Raw genomic sequence first — 19,050 nt, 5'->3', positions numbered from 1 at the left:
TTTATGTCCAGATTTCATTTAACTCAAAATTATTTTTAATTACAGCGAAGCAATAAAATTAAACAATCTCGGTTTTGAATTAAAATTTCTTTGATCTAATTAAATTATGTCCAATATTAACTTCTTGAACATAAACAAATATTTTAATGAAATGAAATATGGAGTACACAACCTCTTAGGCTACATTCAGACTGCAGCCTGAAGTGACCCAAATCAGATTTTTTCACCCCTGTGTGACCTGTATCTGATCTTTTAATGACAGTCTGAACAACACAGATCCGATTTTTTAAAATGCGACCCATGCCACTTGGATATGTGCTCCTAAAACCGATACGTATCAGATCTTTTGACATGCGACTTCAGTCTGAAAGGTCAGGTCACATTCATCCCACCTACACGTTACAAATGTACCCTGACGTTCTTCGATGACAATTTTGTCTGAACTCCGTTGTCAGTGAAGTAGCGAAACACATCCCACTACTTTTGGCTGCGACTCCACACCCACAGGTTCATTTCTACAAACGTTGCTGCCACTGCCCCACAAAACGCCATGGCCAAAAACCTCATCCTTCTCCTTCTCAGTCTCCTCTTTAAAACAAATAAGCTGTACTTGTTCTGTCTCCATTACATCAGCGTGTCCACGAGCGCGCTCTCTGTCGTGACTCCAGTGCTCATGCAGGACACTTTTGGGGCATTTAAAGTTCACACTGGAGATCACATACAAGTCGCATTTAATTGGAAATGTGAACGACCTCGCAAAAAAATCGGATTTCACAAAAAAATCCAAATTGAGCATTAAACCCTGCAGTGTGAACGTAGTCTTAGGTCTATTTTGGTTCATTAATTGGCACTTTAAATGAGATTTGAATGAGATGACTTCAAACATTTGCTAAATGTCTCTCTTCACTCTTCACCCCAATACTATATCTTCACCCTTCCCTATTTACAGAAGCCTATGGGACAGAAAAATCTAGAGTTAAAGAAGCACTGTGTAACTTTTCTGGTGGAGAAGCAAGCTTGCATATGGTAAGAATTCAGGTTTTTTAAGGTACTTTTGAGATATAAAACACTGAACAGATGCAAGAGAGATGTTTAATGCCCTGCTATGGAATATTCCAGGAAAACAAATAATATCTCCAGGTACCTCAGATGTTACATAGTACATCATTAAAAACATTATTACGTCTTATATAAAATGTGCTGGGAAAAATATCCAAGATTTTTTGTCATGTAAACTGATTTAATTAAATCTTGAATAGGAAGGTTTAAAAGCTTTATACCTGTTGTAATATTTATAGTGCACCTGGCCTGTTTGCACCCAACAAGGAGGCGAGTGACATTTTCAAAAATCAATACGTCCGGATGGGGGCTTTTGTCTCGGCTTTCAAGACAAGACAAGTGAAAAGCATCTGAGCATCTGACAGCTACAAGTTTGTCACTCAGCACCACGGAAGAGTGACTAAACCTGAGAGGTACACGCTCAATAACAGACAACAGGCAGGACTTAGACTTGTTCTACTTAGAAAATTTTAAAAAGGCTAAAACTAAAAATGGCTAAAATTTTTGAAGGATCAGTGTTATTAAAGGTGTTCTGTGTCACTTTTCTGGAGGGGGTTTGCTATTAGTTTGTTTCTACTGCGATATTCATTGCTTTGAAATGTCCTAAAGTATGGCATTACAGGGCCCATACTGCACTATTTTCTTATCTATGTTGTCATGTTGTTTCTGTTCCACCTTGTGATGTCATGTGGTAATACAGGAAGTGCACCACTGAGTTTTTAAACGCCGTACACCTCTCTATAAGCAGGTAAAATAAAATAAAATAAAGGACTGAGCACAAATGGGAGCTAAATTTTTAGAGCCGATACTTACTCTTACCATAGAAAAGCTTGTAATGAAATAATCTCACAACACTACACTATAGTTATCCTTTCACTCCGTACTCAGTGGTGGGAAATTACTATTCTAGCCATTGGCCCCTCCTGCCACCAATCACTCACCACACCATTTTCATTCTAGGTGATGTGGGTCAACGGTCTTGCCTAAGGAAACAATGGCAGAACTTGGGCCAAGTGGGAATCCAACCTCATCAATTTTAGAAGTTTGAATTTGTCATGGGAGTAGCAATCATCCTGTGAAAGGCCAGGTCCTAGAATCACGAGGGATCTTTTTTAGGATTTTGGCACATGGACATGGCTCTGCAGCTGAAGCAGAGACACTTCTCAGGATCCCTGAGTAAAGTGATTGCTGTAGCTCCCTGCAGATGGAGGTGAAAGATCTAGATGCTTTGATACAGTCTCACAGCTCTCATGTATTTGGACATGATAGGACTTCCTTGGACGAGATCAGAGTCCACTCTGTGCTGCTCTCACAACACTCCAGCTTAGGAAATCTTAAGTCCCCTTTCCTAGTTTATCATTACTGTGAAAAGCCATTTTGTGTGTAATGAATGACTGTGTAGTTTCTGATACGTCTGTTCAGACAGGTGTTATAATGTGTATTTATTCTATTTATAATGTCTTCCGTAAATCATGTGCGCGTTACAAGGCACAGGGGCTTTTAAAGTTGTACTGTATGTTTTACACTTGATATTCTACCCAAAGACTTTAACTGTGACTGTGGCTGTGCTAGAGATATATCGGGCCAATATTTGAACTTTTTAGCACATCAGTTATTGGCCTTAAATCTCCAGCACAGACCGATAATTTCATTTTGGTCGATCAGCTGCCTAACGAATACGTGTAAAGTGTTATTTGAACACTTCAGTGCAACGAGATAAAACTATAAAACGTCACTAGACCACTATCCTTTGGTTTATGGGAAAAATGGGCAGTGGGAGAGTTTTATTTTACATGTAATGGATTCTTATGAGCTTTAAGTCACATTATAATGTTGTTACCTCATCAAAAACATACCTGCAGTTGTGTTTTGTTTCATTCACACGTATAGACTGCATTACTGGGCTGTCCACTCCAAAGTTCAAAATGCTCTGTTCCACCTTTTCTAGTTTTCAAGTTAAAAGATACCTATTACGTTTAGTTCAGCAGAGATTGGCAATTCCAGAGTTGAAATGATCCAAATGATTCTGGTGAAGGTGTGTGGAGAAACACAAAAACACAGTAAAGCACTTTCTGTATTGCCGCATGACATCACAAGGTGGAAGGTGGCGTGTTTTATGTTTGAGAGAAGAACTCAGCCTAAATATGCAGGGCTCGTGTGTTAAACGTGTGTGAATGAAACAAAACACAACCCCAGGTATGTTTTTAATGTTTACACTAATACAACACATCTGAATCATCTGTCATGAACAAAACACATTGGTCGATCTCTAAACTTTGTGCTCTAACCACCGAGCCACTGTCACCTAAAACACCCAAAATACTGAACTTTGAGCCCAACCCCCTAAGACAACCTCAACTCTTACACAAACAAGCCCATATCTCAACAATTTTTCTACCTATAAAAAGCGTTTTTCTGAAATATACCAAGAGAAACGCCATGATCAGAGCTGTTCTATAGTGATAAAACTACGCCTCACCTGTCTCTGCACTCTCCGCTGATGGCCCCTGGACCGTAACATGGCCCCGGCTCCTGCATTTTCTACCCCACCACTCTTCCTTTCTCTGCTTCACAACCTGTTACTTATCACACAGGAACACAAGCAAACCCAAGTCGCTTTCTCCATGACCATACTTGTTTGGACAAAGTGCCCTAAACTGGCAGGGGACCAGGGTTAAGCCTATATGGAGCAGCCCCGTGGGATTGGGGGAAAGCCCAAGAAAATGGAGGTATGAATTAGTAAATGCCATTAAGTATTCATGGTACATACATGCGCATAAATAAGTGCAGTTATGTGAAATTAACCGTAAAGTGGTAGTTGGAATATTTATGAAGATGCACTTATTAAATGACTTCCTCGTATCTAACCTCTTCATGCTGAATGGACTTAGAATGCAAGTTTTGGGCAGGAGCTACTTTTTATTATTTACTGTGTCTTGATTTAATACAGGCGAGACAAATTTGCAAAGAGTATTTCGTACACAAAGTAATTCAAAGTGCTTTACTGAACAAGAAGGGCTCATTAAAATTGCAATACAAACAAAGAGGTTAATAAAAACATAAATAATCATCATAATATTGAGTTTAAAAGAGAAGAGTGCAGAATAAAAACCTCAGCTGAACAGAACTGTTTTGAGTGTAGATTTAAAGGTGCTATATTTCAAAAAACTTACTCTTGTGAGCTTTAAGCCATGTTAGAATGTTGTTATCTCAACCCTCATTAAAAACAGACCTGGAGTTGTGTTTTGTTTCATTCACACATGTTTAAGTAATCCTTTATAATCAGTCTGTAATTATCAGATGTTATAACATAGATCAGAAAATAGCAGAATATGGGCCCTTTAAACATTGTCAGAGCAGAGGCCTGTCACACATCTTCAAGAAAACTGAAATGCTGATGTTTAGTCTGACCAGCAGGAGGCCAGTTCCCGAGGTCCTCAGAGTGTGAGATGGTTCATATTCCACTAACACATTGGTGCTAGGACATGAAGAGACTTGTACTCAGAGCTGCTTTACGCTACACCATTGGTTCTCAAACTTTTACTGCCACCATTGATTCACTACATCTTTTTAATAGTTATTCAGCCACCTGCTCATCTACATAGAGATGGACTTGCTTTGCCTAGAATATTCCACAGCATGGCTTTAAATATCCTTTATCTGTGGCAGCGCCCAGACTGTGGAACAATCTTCCTCTTCCTGTCAGATCCTCTCAGTCTGTAACACAGTTTAAGACCAGACTGTAGTGATGTAACTATATCCAAATCTCTAGGTACAATATTATCACGATATACATCTCACGGTACGATATTTATTGTGATAATTTGGAGAGGCCTAGATTATTTTGCTTTTAAAATACTCTGACAAGAATTTGGTGTGAATTAACAAGAATTCAAATAAAAAACATATCACTTCATGTTGTCTGCTGAAATGAATCATGGGATATGTAGTTCCCTATGTTTATAAGCTGTTGCTACTATAAAACAATGCATTTAAGGAAAGGATTTTGCAATTCGCTATATTGTGACAGTCCACAACGTTTGATGATACGATATCACAATATTTCGGTTACTGTTACATCCCTACTAGACTGAAAACTCACCTCTTCTCCCTGGCTAGTCAGGTTATCTTGGTGTTTTTATTGTAGTTTTCACATGTTATCTGTAAATATGTATATGCAACTGTTTCTTCTGTTTTGTTGACTTGTATGTGAAGCACTTTGTTCAGCTGAAGTTGTTTTAAATGTGCTATATAAATAAACTTAAATTGAATTGAATATTATACAAAATTGACTTTTTTGATCTTCAAGCCATGTTATAATGTTGTTACCTCCTCAAAAACTTACCTAGAGTTGTGTTTTGTTTCATTCACACATGTTTGAGAAACTGTCTGTCTACATCTCCAAAGCTCAAAATGTTCTGCTGTTCCACCTTATGATGTCATGAAGTGAAGTGAAGCTAGGTCAGTAGAGATTGGTAATTCCAGGGCTGAAATTATCCAAATAATTCTATTGAAAATTGGCCCTTTAAACTAGTTTAACTATGGAGAAAAGCTACTGGGTCAAGTTATAGATTAGCTCTATAAAGAGGTGACTTCACTTAGAGTAAAAATCAGGGTTTCCACTCTTTTTCACTGACAAAATTTCAAAACCTTTCCATGACATGACCTAAAGTGAATTTTCCATAACTTTACAGCACCCTACATGTGTAGAATTGAGCATACTTTTAGGGCTAAATATGAATTGTTAACCCTTTCCACTCACTTTATGGTTAGGTATTATATTTTTTTAAACTTTTAAAATACAGTCATTTTGCATTTATTGTCGTCTCTTTTAAACAAAAGGCACAGACGTTCGGAAATCATCATAAAGCCTAATGATAACTTAACAGATCGCTGTAGTTGCATGAAAAAGACACTAAAATTCCATGACTTTTCCAGGATTTCCATGACCCTGGGAACCCTGAAAAATGCGTTATGTATTTATTTTAACAGTTTTAAGCAATACAAACACCTGTAATTGAATAAATGCAAGATCAAAACTTGAATGCCATACTGTGGAGCGTTCCAGGTAATACAAAAACAAATCCATGAAAACAAGCAGCCGCTAATGCACACCTCCTCACAGCGAAATACAACTCTGACATTTCTTCTTCCAGCACTAGAAAGTGTTGTAAATAATAATTACAAAACAACTTCTGTCAACAACATCTTCAAATGTTGGTCCGTCCCGCTGAATACACCCCGCGGTTTCATTATCTGGCAACAGCTCACGCAATCTCCAATTATGAGCCAGCTTGTGAATGCGCCCAGATCAATATTTGTCAAAAGAAGAAAGTCTGGCTATTGGACATACTGCGTTTTGAATCAATGCAGCTACAGCAAGTACAATTGTAGCTTTGTGAAGACTTTCGATTGGTCCACAAATAGTCCCCGAGAGGCTGAGAAACGACAAATATGATAAAAGACAATGTGCATTTTGTCTTGAGACGAGAGGGGACAGGAAGTGGGGCTCAGGTTAGTTTATTTTACATTGCGTTATGTCAATTATTGCTACACCACACTTTGTTTTTTTTTTTTTTTTTCTGCATTCCTCTTATTTCAAACACAGAATGTAGAATGTTAAATGCCCTGTCTTAATGTTATTGCTTCTAGTTCATTAAAAGATAAAAAAAAGTAAGGACATGGAGGAAATTTAGATGGATTTTTATTGTCCCCAAGGGGAACGCTGATGGAGGAAGATGGACTCTAAATGCATGTTTATGAATGTGGCAATAAAACACTACTCACTTTTACCTCTGATTGCTACTGTCTTAACCTGTATCACTCACTGCATTGATATGTGTAGCACTTTGAATTGAACCCTGCTTTTTATCAGTCTTTCTACTTGTTATTAATCTGAAAAGGGTCCAGTCAATAGAATTCCAGAGGATGAGGAAGAGAGCGAAGTTTCAGGCAATCACATGAGCCAATCGACATGCTTTCATATGAAAATATTATAACTGAGTGTGTTACATCATATCTATCATTTGCAATATTTGGTACCTTGTTAGGAAGTACTAATAAAATGTTTTTGACTTTAAATAGATATGTTTTCGGTGCTATGAACTCAAACAGATCAACTATGTGCTGCTTAATTACTATTGACCCGCAATTAGTTGATTTGGCATATTTGGTTTACAATGATGGGAAGAATATTTTGAAAATATATTAGAGAATTGTAGTTACAGAATACTGAATATCTGAATTAGGGCAGCATATCATTAAGAAGTTCAGATATACAATACATATCTTGATACATAGGCCACGATACGATACATATCTCGATAGAGTGCACTTTCGATACAATATATTTCAAATCAATTCGATACAGTTCAGTAAAAAATAAAGGCTAAATGATGGCTGTGATACTAATAGTCTTTCTTAAACCACTTCTTGTGCAAAGTGAATATGAAACACAAACATTTTAATCATTAAAACTGTGAAAATATCAAATGTGTTGCATAAATAAGTTTTCTTCCCGTAAACAAGCGACAAAACTGTAGCGCTGTAACAAAATAATTTAGTACAGTATACCAAAAAATACTCTTGGCGACATATCAATACAGCAGCCCATGATATCAATACTGTAACATCACATTCAACGATACGATATATCGATATTTCAATATTTTTGCACACCCCTAATCTGAATTACAATGTATTTTTTAACATATTCCAATACATGGTCCAATAGAAAAGGAACAATCCATGTGCAGGCACCACAAGAGCAGTGTTGTTTATTTTTCTTTGACTATTATTTTAGTTTCAGGCCTAAATTGCATAATCAAATACCACAATGTATTCCTCTGATTTTAGAAAAGTAACTGTATTCTATTTCTGAATACTACCAAATGGAAAAGTAACTGTACCGGAATACAGTTACTCAAAATAGTTAAAGTATTCAGAATGCATATCTCGGTACATGTATTCAGTTATTTCATTAATTAGGATTAGGAATTAGGCTTGTAGTCAACTAAAGAAATCCTAGGTCAACTAAAGACATGTCCTGCCGATCAGTTGGTCTACCAAAGTACACATTTTGGTCAACAAAGACTTCATTGACTGGTTAATCTACAAAAATACTAAAGAACTACTTCCATTCTTTTTCATGGAAAGAAAAAAGGCCATAGATACCAGCAACGCCCATGACAACTTCCTGAACAAAGTGAATCAGTCCCAACAATATACTATCTGTTCATGAGGCAACAAAAGTAATGTGAATGTTTCTCTTAAAGATAGTGGCCTTACCAATATGCAGTTTTATAATCCTTATCATATATGACAGTAAACAAATGCTACTTTAGAACAACTTCATTGGCGACCCCTCACCTCAATAAGTTTGCGTTCGTAGCTCGCCGCCAGCTCCTCGATGTCCCCTATGAACTTGTTCTGCGGAGCGGGTGCCACATCTTCACTGGACCGCAACACTGACAGCGCTGTGGGTGCAAAAAAACACACAATATAATTACACACGCATATACAATAGTGAAAAAATAACCTTCTACAATGTGACACCCAATTATAACAGCCGTGGGTTCCTGTTAATTATTCACTAGTGGAGTCGTCGGCGGAGCATTTTGACACCTGCAGGGAGTTGATGCTTTTGTTTTCACTCCGGGAGAATCATTGGCGGGGAGAAGGAGCACATCTATATAATTTACACATTAGCAGGCAAGCGCTACAATATAAATCCCCCATTTTATTCAATTTATAAAACAAAGAGATGCAGCCGAGTCAGGCATATTAGAACATGCAAGAGCAGCTCGTGGGGGAACACATGAAACAGTAAATATGTCAACTGTACTATATTGGATTGTTAAGTGGGAAAATATGGAATGTTTTAAATACCGTGGGTTATAAAAGTTTGAGAAGTGTGAGGGTATAGACACAACTAAAGAATATAGATGTTTTTTATTGTTTTGCAGCTTTGGAAAAGAATATGTAAAAAATTAAGGTTTACACTAAAGCAGAAAAAAATAGAACATCATAAGTAGTATAATAAAGTACTTGCATGTTTTATTTCTTGTTTAAAGGTCCTATATTATAAACTCTTGATTGCTGTGAGCTTTAAGTCATGTTATAATGTTGCTTACCTCCTCAAAAACATACCTGGAATTGTCTTTAAACAGAAAGTTACCCTTACAGAAAAATGTTAAAAATGGGCAAGATACAAACCCGAGACACTCGAGTTGACGACTGAATATATTAAAAGTCCTTTATTGCATGAAGGGATGCCAACACATTTTGACCAGTAAGATGGTCTTCATCAGGGCAAAGACCATGTTTACATTTTCCAGTAAGGGCAACTTTCTGTTTAAAGGCTACTGTTTTAACCCTCGTAGAGCACCTGTACTGCTATTTTGTACTCTTTTACGACCCAGTGAAGTGCTCTACCTCTTTTTCTTCATACCTGGAGTTGTGTTTTGTTTCATTCACACGTCTGATTAACCCTCTATTATTAGTCTGTCTTCATTTCCAAAGCTCAAAAAGCTCTGGAAATGTGACATCATGTAGTAGTAGTAGTAGTGGTAGTTTTTTCCTTTAGTTCAGTAGAGTTTAGCAATTCCAGGGTTTAAATTAAAATTTTCTCATGAAGGTGTAGAGTTTAAAAGCTCAGTGGAGCACTTCCTGTATTACCACATGTCATCACAAGGTGGAACAGAGAGTTTTCTAGTTGAGAGAAGAACTCCTTAACATGCTGGATTTGTGCGTTAAACGTGTGAATGAAACAAAACAAAACTCCCTGTATGTGATGAGAAAACAACATTAAAACATAGATCCGAAAATGACATAATATGGGCCTAACATGTTAACATAACATATTTAGATCACCACATTACTTGCTTTCATTGTTCTAAAAATGCCATATCTAAAATAATGTGTTGAAATAAGGGAAACACATATTAATAGCTAGGTAATAGTAAAATGCTTTTTGTCTAAGGCTGTATTTTGCAAGTACTAACCTTTAACTAGTTGCTTCCCATTACAGTAGTAGAGATCACAATAGATGTTTTTGTGCATACACTGAAATCTTAATAAGCATTAATAAGTGTTTGATTAATCAAGTACTACTTAGTTAGCTCTGCCTAAAGTGTTACCGAAATAAGTTTTGTTTTAGCGGTCCCCACTCCCCTTGCTCCCTATGCAAAGTCACTCCCCATTCAGAGTCAGTCCCCTCCAGACACAATCAGGGTGCATCCTAATGAATCTAATGAATCTATTGCTCCATGCTAATGAATCTATTGCACTTCGCACCAGGTTTGTGAAGTTGTAGTGTATAGTTTTGTATCATACTAATGGAAAATTGCAGACATAAGCTGTGGCTCCTATTGCTTTCATATTATAAAAAGAGTTTGGAAAGCACGGGAGAGATCACTAGATTACTCAAACATGCATGGATGACATCTAAAACCTCTTCAAGCATGTTTTTGATGAGGGAACAAAGTTATAACATGGTAGAAAAGTACTTTTAGCATAATAGCCCCTCCTTAAACAATTAAAAGTTTACAAATATGGTTTCTGGAGTGTGGTGGACTTGTGTCAATGCTCTGTAAATTAAAACTTAAGACTGCACATTTAATCACAATTAAATCGTTATAGCAAATCTCAAAGGCGGTAATAGATTAGGTCCACAAAGTCCTCTGCAAACCAAACAGACTCTTTAATGGAGAAAAAAGACTTGCTAAACCACTATAAAAGAGGAAGCGTTCAGAGTATATACTTTTTCCCAACCCAATTATTTAAAGTTGAACCAAAGCAAATTATTTTAAAATACATATATTAAAGGTGTGTAAATATTTGGTTGGGGGTTCCATCACTTTCTTGTTTCTATGGATATGTCATTGCTCTGGTTAGAATGTTCCACAGTATGACATTTATTCAATTGCATGTGGTTTTATTGCTCAAAAATACCTACAAAAACAGACATTCTGACAGTAACTTTGGTTTCCATAAAGATACAGTACAAAGGTTTAATGTGCTACAGTGAAATGTCCCAGAAAAAACATATCCATGGAGAAAAACATCTGACTCACCCTCCACCAAAAAAGTTACACAATGCACCTTTAAAATAAGATTAACATTTCATTTTTGGTGTGGACCTCCTCTTTGGAAGATTCTTGTTAGTTTAAGCAGTTCATATTTCATTCTACTCTCCAATATTACCGCTCCTGGGTGTGCGCAGAATTGTAATGACATTTTCTTACAAAATTATGCAGCCATAATTCCAACTAAAATGTGATACTTTGCATTTTCATTTTATTGCAAAAATGTTCAAACTAGCCACCTACCTAATCACACATTGTCCAACCAGTCAAGACAAATTCAAATTCACTTTATTAGTTTAAGTGGGACTAAATACATAAAATCCACCCACAACCACATTTCAAATAGAGCTGCGAAACCATTCAACGCATGTGGACTAAAGAAGAGAGTGAGGGGAGGAGGGGGGTGTTTTGATTCAAAACACATCATGGCAGTCTTTTGTGATGTCACCAACCACTTGAAATTGCAGTGGCCTCTGAAGACAGCACACACTATGATTTAGGCGTTCTTGACCAGAAAGATGCAGATTTACTAGTTTGATCTAAAACTGCCATATGACCAGGGTTGCATCGATCCAGCTTTTTCTGTTCTGATACCAATATCGATATTATGTCTTCAAGTATCTGCTGATACCCGATGTCAACCGATACCAGGCCAGAGACTAAAAATATTACTTATTCCCTTTAAACACAAATGGCATATGAGAAATACTTATTCAAAAGAGTTTTGTAACTTTTTTAATCATATAAAGCAGGGGTCACCAAACATTTTTCGAGGGGCCACATTATCGCTCTTGACTGTGATGGGGGCAGGGGTTAGGTAGGCTGTATAACAGAATCGTATGACCCTAGTGACACAGATTATATTCTTTGAAAACCCCCACACTTTCTTTACATATCAGACAAACTGCACAGTCCTTACACTGAACAAAAAAATAATCGACACTCTCTGTCAGGTTTCCGTACTTAAACACTCACTATTTTGCTGTCTTCAACTGCACTACAGAACTCTACACATGCGTTGACTGTCACTGTCTGATCTCGAGCAATGTCAAAAAGGTGACAAATTGTCAAATATATGTAAATAATTATTTAATTTTTTTTTTTTTTTTATGAAAAAAATCTAACAAATTACAAGATGCAGAGGTTATTATTTGCCAAAAAGTGATTTTTTAAAAAAAAAGGCCATGACAATGTTTGAGGATTGTGTCATAGGGCCAGTTCAAGTGGTGGGGGGCTGAGGGGCCTGCAAGCCTTAGTTTGATGACCCCTGATACAAAGTAATTACAAACCTGCTTTGTTTAGTGTTACAGGGTGTTTTGGGCCAATATTACAAGTAAGACAAGTAAGCTGTCTTATTACACCAATTTATGTCCCAAAATTGGATATCGCTGGACCAATATCTTGGGACTGATATCCAGTTCACTAAAACTTTCAATATCAGCGCCGATATCCAATACCAGTATCTGTGCGCCCCTTCTAAGAACAGTAAATAATGCTATTAAAAAACAACATACACACTTTAGTAGCAACAAAAAAGTGGATTTAGTGTTTAGTTCCACTTGAAACTGAATTCTTCTGGAATGTCTAATGACAGACTTCTCCCAAAACTAAATAAGAAAATTGCAAACAGGTTTTATGACATAGTACTTTGTTTAGAATTTGAAAACTAGATCTATTTCTGTCTCATTGTCCCCTCAACAAAACAGGTATTGACAGAGACCAAACTTTCAAATATACGCGCTAAACTTTAAACCATCTTGCTAGGCTATATTAGAAGTTCATTCAACCCTCTCGCATGCATTATTTGTTCTTCATAAAAGTCAAGAAAGTATGGCCAGAATTGCATTGCTTCTCCGATAACAAACTGCCTCCCTGCTCACTTCTTTTACCCCACTTTCTTTGAGATGTAGCTTATTGTCTTTTTGCGCGGCGGTGTAGCGAGCTAACTGGTTCAAGTCATTACGGCGGCGCTAGCTAGCACATAAACACGGGCTAATCAGGTTTCAGGGAGCTTGTGTGCGGGCGTCAGGAGGAGGGCTGGGATTTTTCACCTCTGCTGAAGCAAATTATCGCTGCTCTATCACCTTCAGTGCACTCGGAGAGAAAAAAATATAACTTAAAAAAGATAGCAAAAGAGAGAGGAGGGGCGGAGAGATAAACGCTGGGGTTTTCCAATGTGATATTAAAGCTTCTGAGAGCAGCTTTGCTAAATGAACAAACAAAAGAGGAGATAATGGGCAGCCTTGTTTTGTGTCTGGAGTATGTAGCGTCACTAGGGTTCTATCAAAAATCAGATACTAATCAATACTAAAACTAGCATTGGAACTAGAGACTCGTTTGAGCAGATATTGATCCTAAAAAAGCTATGTTCACAGGACCTACATGGACAATTGAGGGGTGTAAGTTCTAAGATTTAGTGTTGAAAATCATATTCTATTGTCCAAATAAAGAGTGCTTTTGTACGTTTTGTTTTTTTTCAGTATCGGAATTGAGTATCGAGTCTAAATGCACACACAACGATTTTATGCTGATCCAATTTTGACATATTATATCACATTTTTTCATGTAATTATTGTATGTTCAATTACCGTATTTTTCGGACTAAGTCGCACTTTTTTTCATGGCTTGGTTGGTTCTGCGAATTATATATTAAAATTTTCACACTGAAGCTGCGAGAGGGCGCTCTAGGGTTGTGAAGGCTTGCCAGTATCTGCTATTCGTATTACTCGTGTACCACTGTCACTTCGCCTTTTACTGCGCATGTCTCCTGCAGAAAGAGCCGCTGTCCTGCTGCAAGTAGTGAAATATTCAGCCAAAAACAGTAATTGAGCAGCAGAAAGAAAGTTTGAAGTGAGTGAGAAACTTATGAGGGACTGGCGGAAAGCGGGGATGGAGAACACAGCTTCAGGGGAACCAGGAGGATGCATCATGCAACTTTTCTGGAAGTCATTGGATGGATCAACAAAGCCTGGACTTCAATGACAACCAAAACCATCCTGTCGGGATTCAGAAATCCCGGAATGATTCTAACTGAGGCTGATGCTGAGTCTGATGACAGCTATGCAGAAGAGGAAGCGGCGCTCCGTTCACCTCCAGAGGTCGCGGAGTTGCTCAGAAGAGGATGAAGAATTCAGTGGATTTAAGAGATTTGGAGTGAAAATCAAGAGTTTGGTAAACTTATGTGATGTTGTTTATACTATAGTTATCTGAATAACTGTTCATATGTTACATTAACATATTAACACCTATTCAGCCTGTTATTCTCTGTGCTATTGTTATTACTATAACTTGCCTTTCAAGATGAAATGTTGGTTCCTGGTCTCTGATTTTATAAAATAAATTTTCCCCAAAAAGTGCGACTTATATATGTTTTTTCTTCTTCATTATGCATTTTTGGCTGGTGCGACTTATACTCCAGAGCGACTTACAGTCCGGAAAATACGGTACTGTACATAATTTAAATTGTCTGACTTCAAGGTGCTGTACCTATTTACAGATATAAAAATGTGAAAAACAGAACTAGTTTGCAATGGTCCAAAATTATTCCTCACATACCTTATGCATTACAATCATCCTAATTACACAGCTATGGGTTTATAATTACTTTTTACAATTTTCAGAGACCAGTCTGATGTTTTGCAGTCACGATAACAGACATATTTTGATCTCAGGAGCTGCTTACACCATTTTCAACCAGTGTGTTGGGAACACTACAGTAGTGTGCCTTGAGGTTTTTTCACAAAAATCCATTTTCGGTTAAGTTAATTCAAACATGCATTTAATTGAACAATTTGCCATTTTGAAGTGCCCTGAGCAACTTCTGAAGCAGTTGACGAAATAAAAGTCATCATTGCGAGATAGAAACAAACCCCACACAGGGACAATGACATAAATATTTGCACATTTGAATACATTCATTTGGTAATATGTGAGCGGGTGTGCTGTGGAATCATTTTAACCAAAATAGTGAACCACAACTATAAATGATGTCATGCGGTAATAAATAAGTGCTCCACTGTGTTTTTAAACTCCATACACCTTTACTAGAATAATTTGGATGATTTCATCCCTGGAATTGGCAATCTCCACTAAACAAAAGGTAAAAGGTAGCTGTTAACTTGAAAACTACCGCTTCATGACATCACAAGGTGGAACAGAGAATTGTGAGCCTTGGAGATATAGACAGACTAATAATAATAAATGTCTATTCAAAAGTGTGTGAATAAAACAAAACACAACTCCGGGTATGTTTTTGATGAGATAACAACATTATAACACGACTTAAAGTTGACAAGCATCAACTTTTCATAATATAGGATCTTTAAAGAACAAAATAAGAAGTCAAGACAAGAAAATAACAAAAAAGACTATACAAAACAGCTTAACTTATAATTGTTGGACTCCATTTAGCTTCAAATATAAAATTCCAAGCTTTACCCACTCTCCAAATGAGACAAAATACTTTTCTTGTAAGTACAACCAGCGAGAGACACCATTTCTCCTGCTATCCCCAATCTCTACCACACAGACGCCTCATAGAAACACATTAAGTAGTTCCAGCAATCCTCAGCCTTATCTCCGGCCCACCACTAGCCCTGTAGTGTACCAGTCAGCAACCAAGCCAAAAGTACTTCAACATATCAACACACTCCAAATACAGACAGAATTGTAAATGAAAGAGTAGGAACAATGGAGGTGAAGATCGCTGACGGTTAGATCCTGTGAGACCAATTTGCCTTTTTTCGCTTAACTTCTGTAACTGTCAAAGTGTTCCGGGCTTAATAATGGAACACAGGGAGAGACAGAAAGGGGAAATGGAACCGTAGAGACATTGGAATAAAAAGATGGTTAAAATGGTGATAAATTTGAACAAAGTGAGTCCGGCGGTTGCCAGTTCAATTAGAGTGTGTAATGTTATATCGACACGCATGACACAATTTGAGGTTCTAACTGAATTTTGGCTGGCACTCATTGGTAATGTTGTTTACTACTTAGTGTATTGTATAACTTTTCTGGTGAAGGGTCCATCATGTGTCTGTTTCTATGGAGATGTCATTGCTCTCCCTGGAATGTTCCACAGTGTGACATTAAACAGATCTACCTTACATTTATTCAATTACAGGTGGTTTTAGAACTCAAAAATACTTTGAAAAACAGGCATTCTGACAGTGAGCGGGGTTGCCTCTTCACAGATCTAACCTGTAACTTTGTCTGGTTTGTCTGGTTTGGTCTCATGAACATTACAAGATGTTAAAACTGTTAAAACTGTGAAAACATTCCAAAATTAAGTTTAATGTTGAAAATCACATTCTCTAATGTCTAAAGAAACAGTTTTAAAGAGAGACAAAGAAGAATTATAGTGGTTTCAAACTCTATATACATTTTTTTTAGTTTGTTCCTAGTATTGGAAGCAAGTTTAAAATGTTAGCACCGTGCCATCAGTACTTTCTACAATATAGTAATTTTGTCAAATATTTCTGTTACAGACTAACTAGATGCAAACAAAGCTGTCCCACTGTTTTCCTATCTGAAGCCTGTTGAATGGAACAAAACATGACATGCTCAAATGGTCACTGTGTGCTCCTCCGTACAAATGTGTTCCCCAAACCCATCACTTAGGTCTATTTTCTGTTCAGAACACCAATTTAGCAACCACAATGTGAGAGAGTCTGCAGGAACACTGCTCATTTGACCAAACTTAATACGATACATCTGAAAAAAAACATAGTAAAAATCTTGGACTTGGAGAGACTTATCCATATGTTTGTCTCCAGTAGGTTAGACTATTGTAACGGCCTGCTCACTTTCAGGACACTGCTGCTCAGGTCCTGACAAGAACCAGGAGCCAAGAACCAAGTCCAAGCATATTGGTGACAGTAGCTAAGTTGGTAGAGTTTGTTCACTGAGCCTAAGGTTGGCGGTTCAAATCCTGCTCTTGACATAAACATTATTAGTAGAGTGATCTGATCCACTGACCCATAGGTTGGCAGTACTCCCACAGATGAATGCTGGTGTTGTGTCCTTGGGCAAGATACTTAACCCACCTGACCTTCAGTATCTGCGTACACTGGTGTATGAGTGTGTGTGTGAATGGGTGTGTGGCTGCTTGTGTTTGGTTGTAAAGTGCTTTGAGTGCCTTGAAGGTGGAAAAGCACTATATAAAAATGTGACCATTTACCATTTACAGGACTGATTTACCATGTGTCCTGTGTTTAGGGTTGTGCACTGGCTCCTGTGGCTCAGAGAATAGACTTTAAAGCATCTCCGTTTGTGTACAAGTCTCTCCATGCCCTAGCACCGAAGTACTGTACATCTGTGACATGTTAGTGCCATATGAACCATCTCACACTCTGAGGACTTCAGGGACCGGCTTCCTGCTGTACTCCTGATGCGGTTCAGTCTGGTTTCGTCCTGGTTAAGACTCGGCCTCCTACTAATGTCCAGAGTCAGGACTAAACATGGGGAGTCAGCATTTCAGTTTTATGCAGCTAAAACCTGGACAAGAACATCCTTCCTGAACATGTGAGCCGGACCTCTACTTTGACTCAGGCTCAAAACACTTCTGTTAAGCTGCATATAATTATTCTGCACTCTTCTCTCTTCCCTTTTAATGGTAATTCCATGATGAATATTTATGTTTTGATTTGTTTGTATTGTAATTTTAATGTCTTTCTTATTCTCTAAAGCACTTTGAATTACTTTGTGTACAAATAGTGCTATACAAATAAACTTACCTTGCCTATGATTGCCTACATCCAAGCACAAAAGAACAAGAACCATTTCCAAAACATGAAATCCATCAACTCTCAATTCACTGACAAAACTGACACATGGACCAAGCACTGAATAAGAAGCAATGTGATTTATGAATTGCCCAAAGCTTACAGATGAAATGTAATAAATGAGCCCGTGTTGATTGATAACATCTTAATTCCATATTTGAAATTCAATTCATTATGCGACTGATTCAAAATTAATATAGGCTAATGAGAACAGGTGGGTAGAGTCGCGAGCAATAACAAAGACAGAAAGAGAATGCAGTATTTCCATAATTTCCCATGTTCCAGTCAAATCTGATTACGGTTTGGAATAAAATCATTTCGAGATGTTTTACCAGGCATGAAATTCGTAATTTTCAACAGAGTTTTCAGCCAAATTTGTAAATTCATGGATACTTTTCATGCATACTAAAAATACATTCAGTAATTTCCACCCAATGTTTAATCACATTTCCACAAGACCAATGCAATAGCCGAAATTCCTTAATTAAAGGCACCGTACCTGATTTTTAACCATCTTAAAAATGTGAAAAACAGAACGAGTTCATTTTAATTCATACAGTCCACAGTTATTTGCTTTCCTTACACGGTCCTAGCATCCTAATTAGGCACCGCAATGAGTTAATTTACTAGAGATGCACTGATCCAGCTTTTTCAGTTCTAATACCAATTCTGATACTACAGCTTTAAGTGTCTGCCGATACCTAGTATCAACCAGTCAGTGCAGAGACTGAAAACAGCACTTATTTCTTTAAAACATACCGTATTTTTTGGACTATAAGGCACACTTAAAATCCTTTCATTTTGTGTGACAGTGCGCCTTATATATTAATCCTGATTGTGCTTACTGATTTCAAACCGATTTCATGTGGTACACGGCGCTCAAAAATCTCTCAAAATATTTTAGTACATAGTAGTAATACGCTCTGAAGCCTCACCGCTTGATGGATTGTCGGAGCATTACAGTTACTGCAATGTAGGAGCGTCGCGGAGTAAAGGGCGGAGGATAGTTCTGTTTCGGCTTTTATAACATCAATAAAATCCTACAGATACGATCTCTGTGTATGACTGTAGATTTAGATTCTCTAAAAAGTTTCACATGAACCATCTGCAATGCAATAAAAGCA

General features: G+C 37.4%; 1 protein-coding gene across 2 annotated transcripts in view; it reads right to left on the bottom strand.

Moving 5' to 3' along the window:
• snx29 (sorting nexin 29) overlaps positions 1 to 19,050 on the bottom strand; it is a 255,528-nt gene that overhangs the window by 132,889 nt on the left and 103,589 nt on the right. For both annotated transcript variants that reach the window (XR_008631735.1, XM_020924162.2), the window contains exon 15: positions 8,428 to 8,534. Coding sequence is in view for 1 of the 2 variants with exons in the window: in XM_020924162.2 (XP_020779821.1) it covers positions 8,428 to 8,534 (107 nt within the window). In the remaining variant the exon portion in view is untranslated. The remainder of the gene's footprint in view (positions 1 to 8,427; positions 8,535 to 19,050) is intronic.

The sequence above is a fragment of the Boleophthalmus pectinirostris genome, unplaced genomic scaffold (genome assembly GCF_026225935.1).
Source record: "Boleophthalmus pectinirostris isolate CB_2022bp ecotype Guang Dong unplaced genomic scaffold, ASM2622593v1 HiC_scaffold_14, whole genome shotgun sequence".
Lineage (NCBI taxonomy): Eukaryota > Metazoa > Chordata > Actinopteri > Gobiiformes > Gobiidae > Boleophthalmus > Boleophthalmus pectinirostris.
This window is presented reverse-complemented; position numbering and strand designations above follow the sequence as displayed.